General features: G+C 38.2%; 1 protein-coding gene across 1 annotated transcript; it reads right to left on the bottom strand.

Annotated features, from left to right (window-relative positions):
• Window positions 1–1,771: 1,771 nt before the first annotated feature.
• Window positions 1,772–15,543, bottom strand: GHITM (growth hormone inducible transmembrane protein). Its single transcript, XM_004049693.4, has 9 exons — window positions 15,357–15,543; window positions 13,325–13,492; window positions 12,195–12,294; window positions 10,839–10,950; window positions 9,935–10,076; window positions 6,118–6,226; window positions 4,710–4,898; window positions 4,070–4,241; window positions 1,772–2,687 (listed from the first exon to the last, which is right to left on the bottom strand). Exons 2-9 carry the CDS (start codon window positions 13,451–13,453, stop codon window positions 2,603–2,605), a joined length of 1,038 nt encoding a protein of 345 aa, XP_004049741.1. The 5' UTR covers window positions 13,454–13,492; window positions 15,357–15,543; the 3' UTR covers window positions 1,772–2,602.
• Window positions 15,544–16,308: the final 765 nt, after the last annotated feature.

Here is a 16,308-nt window from a genome sequence, read left to right as displayed (position 1 = left end):
ATGAAAAATGGACATTTACTTTTTTACCTAAAGCCTATCACTTTGCAGGTCATTACTCTTCACTGTGAATGAGGAAAAAAAAAAAAACTCTGTGGTATGTTAACAAGAGCCAAGAAACTAGTGATTTTTTTCTATTACCATTTACAACTGGTATATTTTACAAATGATCACATTTTATATATCAGCTTACCTTTTATATGTTATTTATTTATTTATCTTTTTGAGACGGAGTCTTGCTCTGTTGCCAGGCTGGAGTGCAGTGGCGCGATCTCGGCTCACAGCAACCTCCACCTCCTTGGCTCAAGCGATTCTCCCGCCTCAGCCTCTCAAGTACCTGGGACTACAGGTGCACACCACCATGCCCAGCTAATTTTTGTATTTTTAGTAGAGACAGGGTTTCACCATGTTGGCCAGGATGGTCTCCATCTCTTGACCTCATGATCTGCCTGCCTCGGCCTCCCAAAGTGCTGGGATTACAGGCGAGAGCCACCGCACCTGGCCACCTTTTATATATTATTTTACATAGCCTTCATTGTCTTAGCAAAGTCAGAAGAAGTCCAATAACATAACGTCATTAAATTAACAAAAACAACGACAACAACAACAACAACAACAACAAAACAACCCAGGATGGGGGCAGTGGCTCAAGCTAGTAATGCCGACACTTAGGAAGGCCAAGGTGAGTGGATTGTTTGAGCCCAATTTAAGACCAAACTGAACCCCTCTATTTAAAAAAAAAGTAAAACAGTAAAAAATCCTTGGTTTTCTAGATAAACTGCCTGATACCATCACTGAAATGATATCATTTTGTGTGTGATATTAATTTAAAAAAGACATAAACTTTGGGTTCTAAAAGGTGACTAAGGAAAACAGGCACTTTAAGATCACACTGATACGGGTATCAGGATGGGGAGAAGAAAAATAGAAAATTGGCATTTACATTTTTACTAATAAAAAAAAGCATCAATAGCTAAGACTTATGTAATGCTTACTAAGTGCCTGCACATTTAACCATAAACCTATAAGACAGGTTCCAATATACTCATTTTACAGGAGAGGAAACTGGGCACACAGAGGTTAAGTAATTTGCCCAAGGTCACATAAGAAATAAGAGTTGAGATTCAAATAGAGGTAGTCTAGCTACAAGTATCATGTACTTATCACACTGCACTATACTATACTGGCAAGAAACTAAGTTACTTTCTTGAAGAAATCCCTATTCAAATGGCATGCATATGATTCACCTGGAAAAATTAGACCAATCAACATCTGGCTGAAACCTTTGTTTCAGAAATAAGCCTCCTATGTACTTTGAGATGATTAATAGTATTTCTGGATTACTGTAATAAACATTTGTCAAAAAGAGCAATCACCTCAGTCATCATACAGACTTCTTTCCCTTCATTAAAGACTTCTAAAAATAACTCTTCTGTATCAAAAAACTTAGAAATGTCTCAAGAAAGTAATGGTGTAGCAGTGTAAGAGAAGTAAAAGTCTGCTAGGGGAAACTAATGAAGCATTTTCCTCATTACACTTTTGGGTTGATATATTTCATTAAGACAGAACTAGTTCTGTTTTGCTTTGCTTTTTAGTGCTTAGTCTGAGAGGCAATGCGAGAAACCAAAAATCTTAGAAGTGCTTTCATAATTTCCAGTGTAAGCCACAAAGAAGCTTTTCTACAAAGGCCTGAAAGCTTGAAGAGGTGACAAGAGCAAACTGTATTCAATTAGACAGTTCAATAAATATGCAAAAATAAAAAAACACTTAGCAATCATGAGTATACTGTTTGTATTCTGGAAAAAGCAACATATTTCATGCTTTGAATATTTTCTCTTGAGAATAGTTTTAAAGTTATTTCCTTTTGTAACATTCAAAAGTAAAACACACATATATAATTCCATCAAGGATTCTCTTTATGATTAACATGCTGTACAAGTCAAACATGACCACATCTATATTGGAAAGAGAGCACTGAGAAGCAACAGCAGGAGAATGCATCACCTGTGCCTGTTTCAGGATGAACAGTTTTGTTAAGTTCAGCAGATGAATTTAACAATGACCACTTGTTTCCAAATACCCAGATGTTTCTTACTGGCTCCTCACTAATCAGTAACACAAGTGCTAAGTTCTAAGTATTTAAAAAAACAAAAGACTGCAGGTGACTCCTTCTCTCTGGTCCCTTTACCAAAGCTCCAAATCACTTATGTCATTAATTACAATATTCTGCACTCCAAAAAAATATGCAAACACAGGTCTGCTAAATTTTACTTACTCAGTGAACCTACTAAATTTTAAAGTAGAAAAAACACTTACATTCTCATGACACAAAGTTTAGTTTTCACATTCACCAAAACATTTTAAAATCACTCAAACATGAGAATTGAAAATGTGTGTGCTTATTTGGGAGAGGATTACTGCATTTATTCTTCAGAAAAAAAGGCAGACCTGAGGCATCACGTTACCGGAACATTTAAACATGATGACATGTTTCTTATCTTCTAAACTTCAATGAAAGCTGCTTGTACAAACTATTTAATGCATATCTGCCCCATTAAACAAGTAAGATGTTTGATGTAGCAGAGAAGCCAGAAGCTGAGTCACTTCATTTCTTTCTGTTGCCTCCAGTTGCCAGCATAGTTGCAACTCGTATAAATATATTTAATGTATCCATGTAGATACTCAGCATCCTAGAAAAGAAAATTATGCTCATTATATATGATGCAATTCTAATAGCGATGTTGAATTCTTAATATAGAAAAGAAGAAAAATACTATTTGTCTTAGTGATATAAAATGGAAATTAAAAATAAGATGTTTAACTGCCAACTAATGAAGTCCTAGACTAGAAAATAGTTAAGGTCTTCCTTTTGGCAGACTCATCTTTTAAATGTTACAGAGCAGTTTAAAAAAATCATTATTTTATTCTCTGACACTCTGCATATATCAACTTGCAAAGAAAACTAGGTGGCAGACAATGAAATAATCAAAACACGACCAAAGAAACACCTTTATTAAAACCTGTTAGACGCAAGTCTAGCATTTTTTAATATAAAAGACCACTTCACCCCTCTAAAGAAAACTTCTACCAATCTGTAAGCTTTACAGTACAGCAACTTTTTCTTCCCTCTAAACCATTACATTAAGTTTTATTTTTAGATAAAATCAAATTACTTTAAAAAAATGTGACAGACACAATCAAACTCAAGAAAATTGTTTAAATAAAATAACCCACTTTGGTCGACTCCAAGAAAAAAGAGAAAAACATAATAACACTTAATACCAACTAAAGTTGCGTATCTCTGAAACTAGAATCTTTATACTGAAGAGTTTCTAATTTCTAGAAGTATAAAATAGGCTTTTCTATTCAAAATTCCATGTCAATTATATACATTTTCCAATAAATAATACTTGATTAATACATTTCTTCAGTTTTAAAGTCTGCAAAATACACTACCAAAAAAATTAACTGACCAGTAAGAGCACATTATTTATTGCACCCTGACACTGGCTCATAAAAATAGACAAAATATTCTGATAATGGAATGAATACCTAAGTATTACACTAAGTTGCAATAAAATCAAGAGGTTTTTTTGGATAGTTTACTAAAGAGAGAACAGACTAAACTGCAACAGAAGTAAAACAGGAAATCTGACAAAGCCATTGGTGTGGTTTAAGCTGTGACCCTCCTCCGCCCTCCAACAAAATATGATGAAATCCTAATCCCTGGTACACAGGAAGAGCACCATATGAAGATGGAGACAGAGACTGGAATGATCCATCTACAAGCCAAGGAATGTCAAGGACTGCCAGCAGTAACAAGAAGCTCAGAGGCAGGGAACAGATTTTCCCTCAGGGCCCTCAGAAGTACAACTCTGCTAACACCTTGATTTTAGATTTCTGGCCTCCAGAACTACAAGAGAATCAAGTTTTGTTTTAAGCCACCCAGTTTGCGATACTTTGTTAACAGTATCCCTAGAAAACTAATACAGCCATAAACCAAAACAGGTCAAATACACACAAGCATCCTTACGTGACAGACTAACAGTGTTAAGTAAAAAGCATTACTTACGAGTTAATGGGATCATATTTTTGAACTCCATACATTGGTGATACTTCTGCACGCTTGATTACTTTCTGGGTATCATACAGAAGGAACATGCTGAAAAGAACTAATCCACCGTACACTGCCACTGAGTAAAGAGTGGCACCAGCCACAGTGGTAGGTGGAAGAAACATAGATCCTGAAATCAAAATGCGAAAACAATTAAGATTTTTTTTAAAAAAGGATTTCCGATAACTGAGTTTATGATTTATATTACTTAAAAAAAATCTCCTTGGTACACTGTGTAGGTAAGACGACATCTGGGTACACGTACTGTCTAATCTTATTTACATTAGTTCAAAATCCATGATACTCCTTCCTCCAATGAGCCACTTGCCCATTTCACAGGAAGGTTCTTGCATCAGAGCAATATTCATGTTCTCCAGACCAACTTTCCCATTTTAGATGTGTTTGGTAAAGCCAGTAATAATGGTTGACCATGTTGCCATGATTTTTATATGATGTCAGGTAGTAAAATCCAGTCAAATTAGCATAAATCTTTAAAAACACTTTTAAAATAAATGACTCAAACAATTAGGATATTGGAGTATTTCAGGTTACAGGAAACTATGCACCAAGAATTAAGTGTTAAAACACAGCAGCTTACCCAGTGAGGACACAAAGACGAGACCCAGGCCCACTCCCAGGGGTGCACCCATGTTCAGAAACTTTTCACTGGGCGCACACATGGCCACAGTGGAGAGGCCTCCCACAATGCCAGCTGTGTACCATGCAGCTCTGATGAGAAGAGGACCCCCTAATATTGTCAGAGGAGCCACCACTGCACCCATCACACCTGGAGAAAGAGCAAGTGCTCATTAAGTATTTACTAAATAACAAGCAAAAGGAGAATATCACTTCTAACATGCCACTTTATATTATACCTTACTGTTTAAGCACTATGATTCAAAAAGTTCTGCCTTTAGTAATACTACCCCCACCAAATTCTACAACCCAAACTGGTGACTACTCAAATTCTATATCACAACATTAACGCTATTCCTAATCAATCACACTCGCAAGCAAACACTAATCTACTTATTTAGTAACCATCAAATTCCATGTAGCTATTTGAATCTGAGCTTACCACTAGTTTCTACAACATTCATATAATAATTGAGATAAACAAGCTTAAAACAAATAACTCAAGGTCAAACCTACTGCTGTCAAAAGGGAAAGCATATGATAAACTTAAAATGTGGGAACTTCTAAGACAGACACTGCTGTTTCTTTATGTAATAAGGACTGCTAACAGCTTATAAATAATTTTAGTTGTCAGATATTTATAAACAATTTCATAAAAATTACAGTAAAAAATTTACCAGTAATTCAACAAAGGTAAATGGAACTCCTTAATTGAAAAAAAATCTTAGATAATGCATTATTTCAGTGCTAAGCAGAAAAAGTTACCTTTTTCTTAAATGTTGTTTACCTCATAGACTAGGCACAGAGCTATCTTTATACTGAATTTTCAATACTAGCTTAAAGAGTAACATTTCTAGATCAAGTTATATGGTTAATAAGGTATACTATCTCATGATGATGAATAATTTAAAAATACTTTTTGCTCTAGGCAAAACAGTGGGTGAAATTTCTACACAGAACACTTCTATTAGGAGTCCTCTCAGTTTTTTATTTCGCAGCAACATTTTTAGCACAACTTTCTCTATCCTCAGTTTTTTAATTTTTCTAAACATACCAGACAAAAACAACTCTCAAATGATGCGTACTAGATATAAAACCCTCCTGGTATTGAACAAAATACACAAAAGTAAATCTCTGCATATACTAGACTGTCAGAAGATACAAGTTTCGTATTGAAGATGTCCATGGTCTTAGCAAAATCAACTTTTCAAAGCAAAGGTCTGGCAATAATGCAGCCAGTAATGACTGAAGAAAATGGTGTTTTCTAAACATGAGGTTTAAATTCCATGTAGGTCATTTACAACTGTGAAGAGCCACCCAAAAAAGGTGGTAGTCAAGGTTGTCTCATAACAACTTAAAACAGAACATACCAGAATGTAGCAACCAAGCAAGATGCTTTGGGCCTGGGCTCTGGTCATACGGTATTGATCGTACCAGCATTCCAGCTCCAACCATGGCTGCAAAGGTCACACCAATTGTCTGAAAGACAAGTACTATTAAGAAAAACTGATCTTTATATGAAAACAAAGCAGAAACTCACAGGTTTGAAGTACAATTAGTTACTTCTAATAAACTAGTTGTAAAAATATTAAAGATAATAAATCAAAGCTTAAGGCCAGGCGTGGTGGCTCACGCCTGCAATCCCAGCACTTTGGGAGGCTGGGGCGGGTGGATCACCTGAGGTCAGAAGTTTGAGACCAGCCTGGCTAACTGGTGAAACCCTGTCTCTACTACAAATACAAAAATTAGCCAGGTGCAGTGGTGCGCACCTGTAGTCCCAGCTACTTGGGAGGCTGAGTGAGGTGGGAAAATCACTTGAACCCGGGAGGTGGAGGTTGCAATGAGGCAAGATCGTGCCACTGCACTCTAGCGTGGGCGACAGAGCGAGACTCCATCTCAAAATAAAAAAATAAAAAATAAAAAATAAAAAAAAAATCAAAGCTTTAATTTTTCTGGTACATTAAAAGCTCTGGGTTTATTTCAGAGTTTTGGCTAAGTTAGCACGAGTGCCCCCTACTGCCATATATGAGGTTTTGCAGACAGCTTCAAATGCATGTCTTAACCTTGAACTGGCAACACATCTTTTAACAATTTTACTCTTGTTGGACAGAGGTGAAACAAAAACCCTTTAGGGATCCCAAGATAATTAACTCTTAATTAAAAAATGTATTTTTGTATAGCACAAATAGCATTTTCTTTAAAATCAGTGATGCTTACAAATTAGTAATTTAAAAAAAAATATATGTAGCACATCACTTTGAACTCCACATTTGCTAAATGAAGACTTGAAAAATAGAAAGTAGATTATCAGAGCACATGGAAAAGAAAAATGAGAAATAAGATTCTACACTTCCACCCTTCCAGTTTTATGGCTAATTTGGTCCTCATTCCTTTTCTTTGCCTATCTTAGATTTCCAGTGTTATAATTAAATATTGCTTGTGTATGACAAGAAGAATGTATTAACATGTAATGGAAATAAGACGGTGCTAATCTCCAAGAAATTTAAATCAGAGACTGCAAACTTGTAGCCCTTGGAATCAGGCCACAGATGTTTTGTTTAGCAAACTATGTTTAAAAAAAAAGAACATGGTGAATGGTTTTAGTTGAAAAGGTTACTCTAGATGTCAGTAACCTCTAGATGTCAACAATGTCCTGTGTGACACACTAGGCCTCCTCACTCATCTGTATTATCTGTCTCACCTATGAACATCAAAATATTCAACCTCTAATATAAAGTACAGGTAAACCAAATAGCTGGTTTTGCCAAGAATGGGAAAACCTTAACACGAAAAAGCATACTGAGCTGGGTGCAGTGGTATGGACCTGTAATGTCAGTTACCTGGGTGGCTGAGGTGAAAGGATCACTTGAGCCTGGGAATTCAAGCCAAGCCTAGGCAAACATAGAGATCTAGTCTCTATTTTTAAAAAACATTAAAAAGAAAAGAAAAGCATATCGAGCTCCACTCCACCATTTTCTAACGAGAAATAATTACTACAAACTATTTCACACATCCTCTGTGGACGGCACTTTTGGGATATTTACTGCAATTAAATTTTTTTAAGATCTTCTATGATCCAGTCTCACTCCAAACTCTGCATTCCAACCATACCGAACTGGCACGGCTGCCAACATGCCCCAAAATTTCAGGCCTCCTTAATTCAATCCATCATGCCTAAGAATATCTCCTTCCATATCTGGTCAACTTACTCTGGTACTGTCTCCTCATCTTAAAAGCTTTTTCTAGTAGGTACCCTGGCTGCCCAAGAGCAAGATCAGATACCTCTCCTCAGAAGCACTTGGGACAAACTTTGACATTATCTGTGTGTCTATGTGTGTGTTTGTATATATATGTCTGTCACATCCAAAAGGTTACATCTTCATCTCTGTAGCACTTGTCTTTGGCTTTCCTATTTTCTGTATTACTAACAGTGGAAGAGGGTAATCTTTTGCCCAGAAGGGACTGAGGATATGGCCCAAACACAAAACTTCTTTGAAGCCTCATTTTAGGGCCTAAAATTTTAGGTAAATATTGTCATGTTTATTACAAAAGTATTGTTTTAAATTATTTGCTTTTGATTAAAACTGACATCCCCAGTGAAACATTCTGTGCCTTTGTGAACCTCTGGGCTGGGAGATTCATGATGTCTATGTGAAAAGCATGATCCTAAGAATATATAAATATCCAAATGGCTGCTACTGTAAATGGTTATCCTTTAGTAAAGTACAACACAGTGAAAATAATATGGCTTTTGTCCCTATGTGGGGAATCAGTGTTACATGAACTCTCCTTCCCCTCCAGTATCACACTCTGCTCTAGTTCAGGTTCTTATCATCCCTCATTTCAGATCTTACAAAGGCACAGCTGGTACACCTGCTCCATGTCTCTTCCACATTGGTTCTAAAAACTCAAATATAAATCACACTTTTGTTGTTCCAGTATCTCCAATGGCCTCCGACTGCTTAGGTTCTCTCCTCAGCTTGACAACTGTATCCTTTCTAACCACATCTTCTTTACCCTCCAGACCTCAAACACTTGAATTTCCCTCTAATGGGATTGTAAGTCACCTCTGAAATTAGGTTTTCCTACCTCCTCTTCCCTTAAACTGTTTGGTAAAATTGGACCGCCCTTGTCTACTTAAAAAATTTTTTTTTAATTTTTAAAATTTTCTATTTCTTTAAAAATTACAGACAGTGTCTCACTATGTTGCCCAGGTTGGTCTCAAATTCCTGGGCTCAAGCAAGCTTCCTGCCTCAGCCTCCTAAAACGCTGAGATTACAGGTGTGAGCCACTGCACCTGGCCCTCTTGTCTACTTCTAAAATAAATGAGACATGTTAGCCTTCAACAACCCTGATGAAATAAATGTCTCCTTCACGGACCTTGCCTAACAGTCCAAGACAGAAACTCTCAACTGACTTTGCACTTTCTTATTGCGTATCTGTGCCACTTATTCCAGTTCATCTATTCTACCAAATAGCAGGAGAATAGGGCACACATATTCCAATTCTCTTATCTAGCAAAATAACAAGGGCTCCAGAGAAACTGATTAAATATAAAATCTTCTATAAGGTCAAGAATCTTAGGAATAATAGTAGCAGCACTATTCTGCTCTTAACTGCATAGGCATTTCCCTCTGACTTCTAAGATGATTTTGCATTTGCTTTGTTTTTTTAGTAAACTGCTACAAATTAGAGGCTGTCTGATATCTGCTGCTAGACAAGAATGTTGTCCCTGTAAGTTTGATTTCTAACTCCTCTGGTATTATTCGAATACATGTTTAGCTGACCTACCTAGAATGAACTTCCTACTTTTATCTCAGCTGCACTAATACCCGTTGAGTAACCCTCATCAGAAATGTCTGGGACCAGAAGTGTTTCAGACTTCAGATTTTGGACTATTTATCATTACACTTCATTGTTGTTAGGGTTCAGGATCCCTAATTCAAAAACCCAACATGTGAAATGCTACAATTTTCTTTGAGCATCATGTTGACACTACAAATGTTTTGGATTTTGGAGCATTTCTGGATTTTAAATTAGGGATGCTCAACCTGTAATTCATACATTAATTGAACAAAAACTTGTTCAATACAGTATTCTTTCCATTTAATAACCCTTCCCTCCAATGTATTTTATCTAATCTTTTGATCTTTAGATGAAAAAGGAAAACAAAAACAGCTGACTTACCACCCAAGAGCCTCTCATCATGAAGTTCATGAGAACAGGCGTTCTGCTGATTGCTATGGCAGACAAAGCTGTTAAACCAATACTCCCTGCTAAGTACATATAGGTGGAATGAATTCTATCCTTGACATACTGAGGCCAAATTCTGTAAGAAACATGACATGATTAGTTTATGAAATTACAGATTTGATTTCTGGTTGAGTCACACACTAGCTGGGCGACCTCAGGATAAATCATTTTACACTTTAAATGTTATTCACTTCATTTATCATGGAAATAATTATGATAATTATGCATACTTGTGAGTTACTGTAAGGACTAAATGAGATAAAACATACAAGCACATATAAAAAACAACATATTTTTGGCTGGGTGCGGTGGCGCATGCCTGTAATCCCAGCACTTTGGGAGGCTGAGGTGGGTGGATCACCTGAGGTCAGGAGATCGAGACCAGCCTGGCCAACATGGTGAAACCCCGTCTCTACTAAAAATACAAAAAACAGCCGGGCGTGGTGGCGTGTGCCTGTAATCCCACCTACTCAGGAGCCTGAGGCAGGAGAATTGCCTGAACCCAGGAGGCGGAGGTTGCAGTGAGCCAAGATTGCGCCACTGCACCCCAGCCTGGGCGATAAAGACTCTCTCTCCAAAAAAACAAACAAACAAACAAAAAACATATTTCATATTTTCTCTTTGCTTAAACACATATAACCTTGCTAAAAGATTTTTATTTAGATTTGAAAAAATAAATGTCAAAGAAGCAAAAAGAGATTCTCTATTTGTGTGTATACACAAAGACTAGACACAAAACATTCCAAAGTGACTAAAGATAGGAATGAGAAGAAAATTGGAATTTTTGTTTTAAGACTGGAGTTGTTTAGGAACAGTTTACTTAAAACAATTTACTTACACAGCCTTTTCAATAGCTCCAATCTCATTAGACAGTCCCAAGCCATAGTAGCACAATGCTCCAAGACCAACAGCAGCCCCTCCAGCAACAAACCATCTTCCCATCTGATCAACTGCAGAACACAGAAGGAAATGCAGGTTAGTACTGGCACGTCTGGACAAAGCCTTTAAAACATTTATGAAGGGAATCAAATCATGTACCATATTTAATATAAGCCATAATCAGTGCATATGGGGTACAGAAATTGCCTCAATGTTAGGTAACCAGTAGAAAAAAACACTCCTGAAACAAAGGTGTAAAAATCAGTACAAAAAAGAAAGGATCAGGCTTGGTGAATCTTCAACTTCCCTCCAACAATATTTGAGGGAGCAGTATACCTGTAGACGTGGAGCTACTTCTGTGATACATATTATTTTACTAATAAGAGGTTGAAGTATATTCACATGACATTCATGGAAAGTAAAAAATGAGAAGGAAATGTTAACAGTCATACCATACTGCATGGTATTAACACAAATGATGCTTTACGTGGAAATCAAGAGAAAAGAGAAAGAAAATATAATCAGTGTTTATGCAGCAGAATCAAGTGAGAGGAGGCTCCCGTTTTAGGGTACTGAGAGACAACTAATCAACTCTAACTCAATAGAGGTATTCATAAAGGGCATCTTATTCTTTTAGTCTAATTCGTTTACTAAGAATATTACTAGGCTGTCACTATATAATTTGCATGATTTGGTCTCTAGGGTCAAATCAGAAAGAAATGACCTGAAGGATACTGATTAGGGCTCTCTCCCACTATAAAGACATTTTGCAAGATTATTAAGGAGCAGTGGTATTCTTTGAATAGCTTTAGGATGATTAACAATCTAGTTTCTGAACTTGCAAAGTTGATATCCAAACTGAACCAAACTGGCAATATATTAAAGTACTGCCCTCCTGAGGCCCTATGTGAGCAGTGAGTTAAAGGATTCTTCTTGGACAGCTAGGCTTTTATTAACATCTATGTGTTGGCGATTTATTCTTAATCTGAAACATACACAAATATTATATGCTTGAATGAGGATTCTACACACTTAAAATGAACTTTCTCAACAGAGTATACCTTTTGGACCATGGCATATTAATAATCCTTTTCTTTAAAAAAAAGGAAAGTAAAATTTCCACCGGAAGAAATATGATTGATAACCACTGAATCCAGTGCAAAGTACCAATCTTTTCTGGGTCGTCAGATCTCAGAATAATAATGTGGTCTTCCCAGAAAATGCACAAATACACATATATTTTTAGGAAGTTGTTCATGGACCTCTTAAAACATATCCATAGATTCTAGGTTAAAAACTAAAGATAGCCACCTACTTTTAAATATTTTTTCCATCGATGGTTCCAATGCTGCCTCTTTGAGTTCTTGGCCAGTTCTCCCACGCCGGATCCCAATTCTTGTCTTGGTGGCATATTCCTGACACACATGCAAACAAAGACACGTACCACCCACATGAAAATAGAACGTTAATAAAATAAAATGCAAGATCCCTTTACACCAGAAAACTCTAGTTAAAGAAACTTGGTACTTTCTATATACCTAACTTCACTATGGAAATTTATTAGCCAACTTAAAAAACTAAATGTAAAAATAAATAAATAAATGTAGACCTTACCTGTGCTCCACCTTTGGAAGTTAGTAATTCATTATATTATTCTTAGTTTCAATTTCAGAAAAATTGTTTCTTTCACAAACTATAGATTTACATACCTAGAATTGTTATATTTTAAATCCTAACCAAATACCAAGGTGAGAATCTACTAGCATTTTTAAGATATGCATTCTACAAGCATTATTAGCTATATTTTGTCATCTGGGATATGGACTCAAGAACAGCATCTTTCCTTAACATGAAGCCAAGAAGAGGGAAGACTACTACTTCCATTTTGGCTCTTTTTCAACAGTGGAACAGTTAATTTAAAAGAGAAAATGTCTCCTAGCTTCTGTATATTGTCCTCATTACCTCACACTTCAAACCTTATAATCTGAATGCCAGAAGATACATCTATTATAAAGATGGGTTTCTTTCTAACCTGACAGATATTATCAATCTCTAAATAAGAGATAAAATAATATATTTAGTAATTTATTAATAAGCTATTGGCCAACTGGTAATATCCTCGGGTTCTTAAACTTCTGACTATGTGCTCCAGGATCTCCGTTACACTATATAACTCTTAATCCCTCACAATGTACTCTAAATTTTCTAAATGAGAAACTCCAGAAGCTGTAAGTGAAGACAGAGTTACAGAAACTCATTTTCTATTTCATATGGGATAAGGAGGGACCAGAATGATACAAACTAATGGGGAGAAAGAGCTGATTGGGGATATTATCACGGCTAACTGACGTATAACACACTAAAGGCAGAGCAGCCATACTCTGCCAAAAAGAAAGGGCACAAATGGAAAAAGAAGCAATACAAAAACATTCAGATTATCTTTACCCTGCTAGGTGTTAACAGCCATTGATTCTTCGTGATGGAATTCTTCACAACAGGGGAGGCCTTGGTGAAAGTTGGATGGAAAACCCTAGAAGGTAGTGTCCGAAGACACACCAGCCTTGCAGCCAACATGGTGATGGTGCACCAGGTCTACCGAGCAGATCTGAAATGCTAGTTTAAAAAAAGGCAAAACCAACCAAAAAAACATAAATAAAACAACCTACTAACCAATTAAGAGAAGGACATATGAGAGTCAGAGTCAAGGAACGAACTATTTTTTAGTAGAACAGGAAATAAAGCGACCTTTTTAATTTTCAGCGATGAATTCTTTGCCCAACCATCCACTGTAATGCAAGAAACCCATCCCAGAAAACACAGCTGAGGATGGAGGAACAAACTAGGTTTAAGTCCCAGTTTGACCAATCAAAATAGATGACTGCAAAAATTATGTGTAACACAGAACGGCTGTTAATAACTGGACGTGATTACAGAGTCTGTGATGGTTTTTACAAATGTAGTTTTGGCTTAAGATTTATACCAGCATCCAGTGGGAAAATTTAAAAGAATCTACATAACTTTTAGGCAAAGGAATAGTGTCATCCAAAGAAGCCATGAATAGCTCTTCAAGGTTATACTGCATTACAAAGCTAAAAGGTATTAAAAGAAGCCAACTATATGAATTTCAGCTAATCATACCAAATATTACTTTCCTTCAACCTAAGATATAAAAACATTCTAAGTTAACCTATTCTATATGTCCTACTATAATGCGTAAAGGACATTTAGTCTTTCAAAGTAAACAAGTAAACTCAGTTACCAACCAGGTTTCCCTTACATTAGACTCCCTCAATGGTGTCTTCAAAAGAAAAGCATGCTAAAAACTGGATTATCTTAGCTCCAGGGCACATTATACTAGATGGGTGGTCAACCAGAAGTCAGCAGATAGCGTTTCTGTAATGCTAAGGTGAGGTGACTACGATAGGTCAGAATGAAATGACGAGTGTAAACCAACTGGGGCTACCAGCCCATCTCTGCCAATGATTTGTAGTGAATTCTAGGCAAGTGATATCCTTCTGGGTCCATTTCCCCATCTGTAACGTAAGGATTCCGTGTTCAGACTACAGCGTTGACCCTTAGACTACCTGCTTGAAAGTGCCCCGGATGCATCTTAAAATGTAGGCTCCTGGGTCTTTCTTTGCTCCTAATGATTCTACCTCTAGGAATAAGACCAAGAATATGTGTTTTAACGAACACTCCAAAAGCTAAGAACTATTGCTTTAAGATACCCGAGCGTCCTCCGAGCTCTGCAACTGAACTATTAAGGGTCTTAAAATTCGGCACCCGGCCTTTGGGAAAACACCCAGCGCTTTTGGAACTTTCGTGCCATTACATCATCTCAACCTATGGCTGTCCTGTATCTTCCTCAGTACTCAGTCCACTGGTTGGGGCCGAAGAGGTCCAGCTCAGAGTGACTTCCACGTGGCGTAACAGCCCAGAGTGGGAATCCCGCTTCTGACACGTTAGAAGTGACCTTGTGAGGAGTGTGGATCTCTAAGACTCAGATGTCGTTGCTATAAAATGGGGAAAATACTACCGACCCTAATCCAAGGGCTTATGCCTCCGTGAGCACTGATGAGTTTGGGTGCCTGGTCCCCGATAAGTTCACCCAGCCTAGATTCAGATGAGAACCCGGCAGCAAACTTCCCTGTCAACCCACAACACCTCTGCCCCTGCCCCAGGTGCGGCTACCAGCGCAGCGGCTGTACGGCCTCGCCGCAAGGATGACTCAGCACCTTGTTGCCCGAGGACAGAAGCACAGCTACACTGAGCCCTTGCCCGCCTGACCAGGGCCTTGTGGCCGCCGCCCTCTCCACCAGGTCACCCACAGGACTGCAACCCCAACGCGCAGGCCGGCCCTGACGCAGCCAGCAGCACCGCTGCTTCCAGCCCTTCCCCCCGCACCCAACGGTCCCGTGAGGGCGGCTGTCAGGACCACCGGGGATCCCGGGCGCCCGCCGGCCAGCCGGAGCAGTACCTCGGTCCCCGGTCACCTTCGCCTCGCAGTTTCCCTTCTGGGCCCCCAGCGTCGGTCTCAAAGAGCACAGTTCCTCCGGCGCACTGCATGACGCAACATCGAAAGGAGGTAAATAGTACGAGCAGCCAATCACGGGCAGGCCTCTGTCGGAAAAGCGGGCACACTGGGGGAGGCGGGGTTCCAAATTGGTGGGGCGGGGCCAGTTGAGGATTGTTGCAGGGAACGTCATAGTCAGCGTCCATTTTGCGTGTGGGCATGGGAGTTGTCTCGGCCATCTTTGTTTTGGGCAGGGGAGCTCTGTTTTGCTTTTGTTTTAGTCGTTTCACTCGCCGCAGATATAAGAATTATGTAAAAATTGAAAGAAAGTAATGTTAGAGTTAAAAATTATTCCGTTTATTCCGTTCCTTTCTTTTTGAAGGCCTTTTTGTCCCTTAATTTATTGTAAGATAAATATCTTTCCAAATGTGTCTGCTTCTGAGCCGAGTCATCCGGTTTCTGGGGTCTCACGCCAAAGGTTAGATGGTGAAATCCAGAAAAGATTTTTTTCTAGATGGTTTTTTCATTGCTTTGTGACTTTCCCGCCCACATTTTCAAGTTTCACCCTAAACCTGTGTAATAGGCCTGATAACAGCCGCCTCTGCCTTGCACCCAGGGTTGCTCTGAGGACTAAGATGTTTCCATTGCGCGTAATTTGATAGGTGAAGAGCTAGTTGTGGAATACGCGAGGGAGTTACTTTCTTTTTCACTCTCCCTCTATTTCAACAAATATTTACTGAATGCTCAACTTTGTACCAAGCTCTGTTCTAGAAATATATACAAATGAATCAGCCGGGCGTGGTGGCTCAAGCCTGTAATCCCAGTACTTTGGGAGGCCGCGGCGGGTGGATCACTTGAGGTTAGGAGTTCGAGACCAGCCTGGCCAACATGGTGAAACCCTGTCTCTACTAAAAAT

The sequence above is a fragment of the Gorilla gorilla genome, chromosome 8 (genome assembly GCF_029281585.2).
Source record: "Gorilla gorilla gorilla isolate KB3781 chromosome 8, NHGRI_mGorGor1-v2.1_pri, whole genome shotgun sequence".
Classification (NCBI taxonomy): domain Eukaryota; kingdom Metazoa; phylum Chordata; class Mammalia; order Primates; family Hominidae; genus Gorilla; species Gorilla gorilla.
Note: the sequence above shows the minus strand (reverse complement) of the source record. Positions and strands in the feature narration are given on the sequence as shown.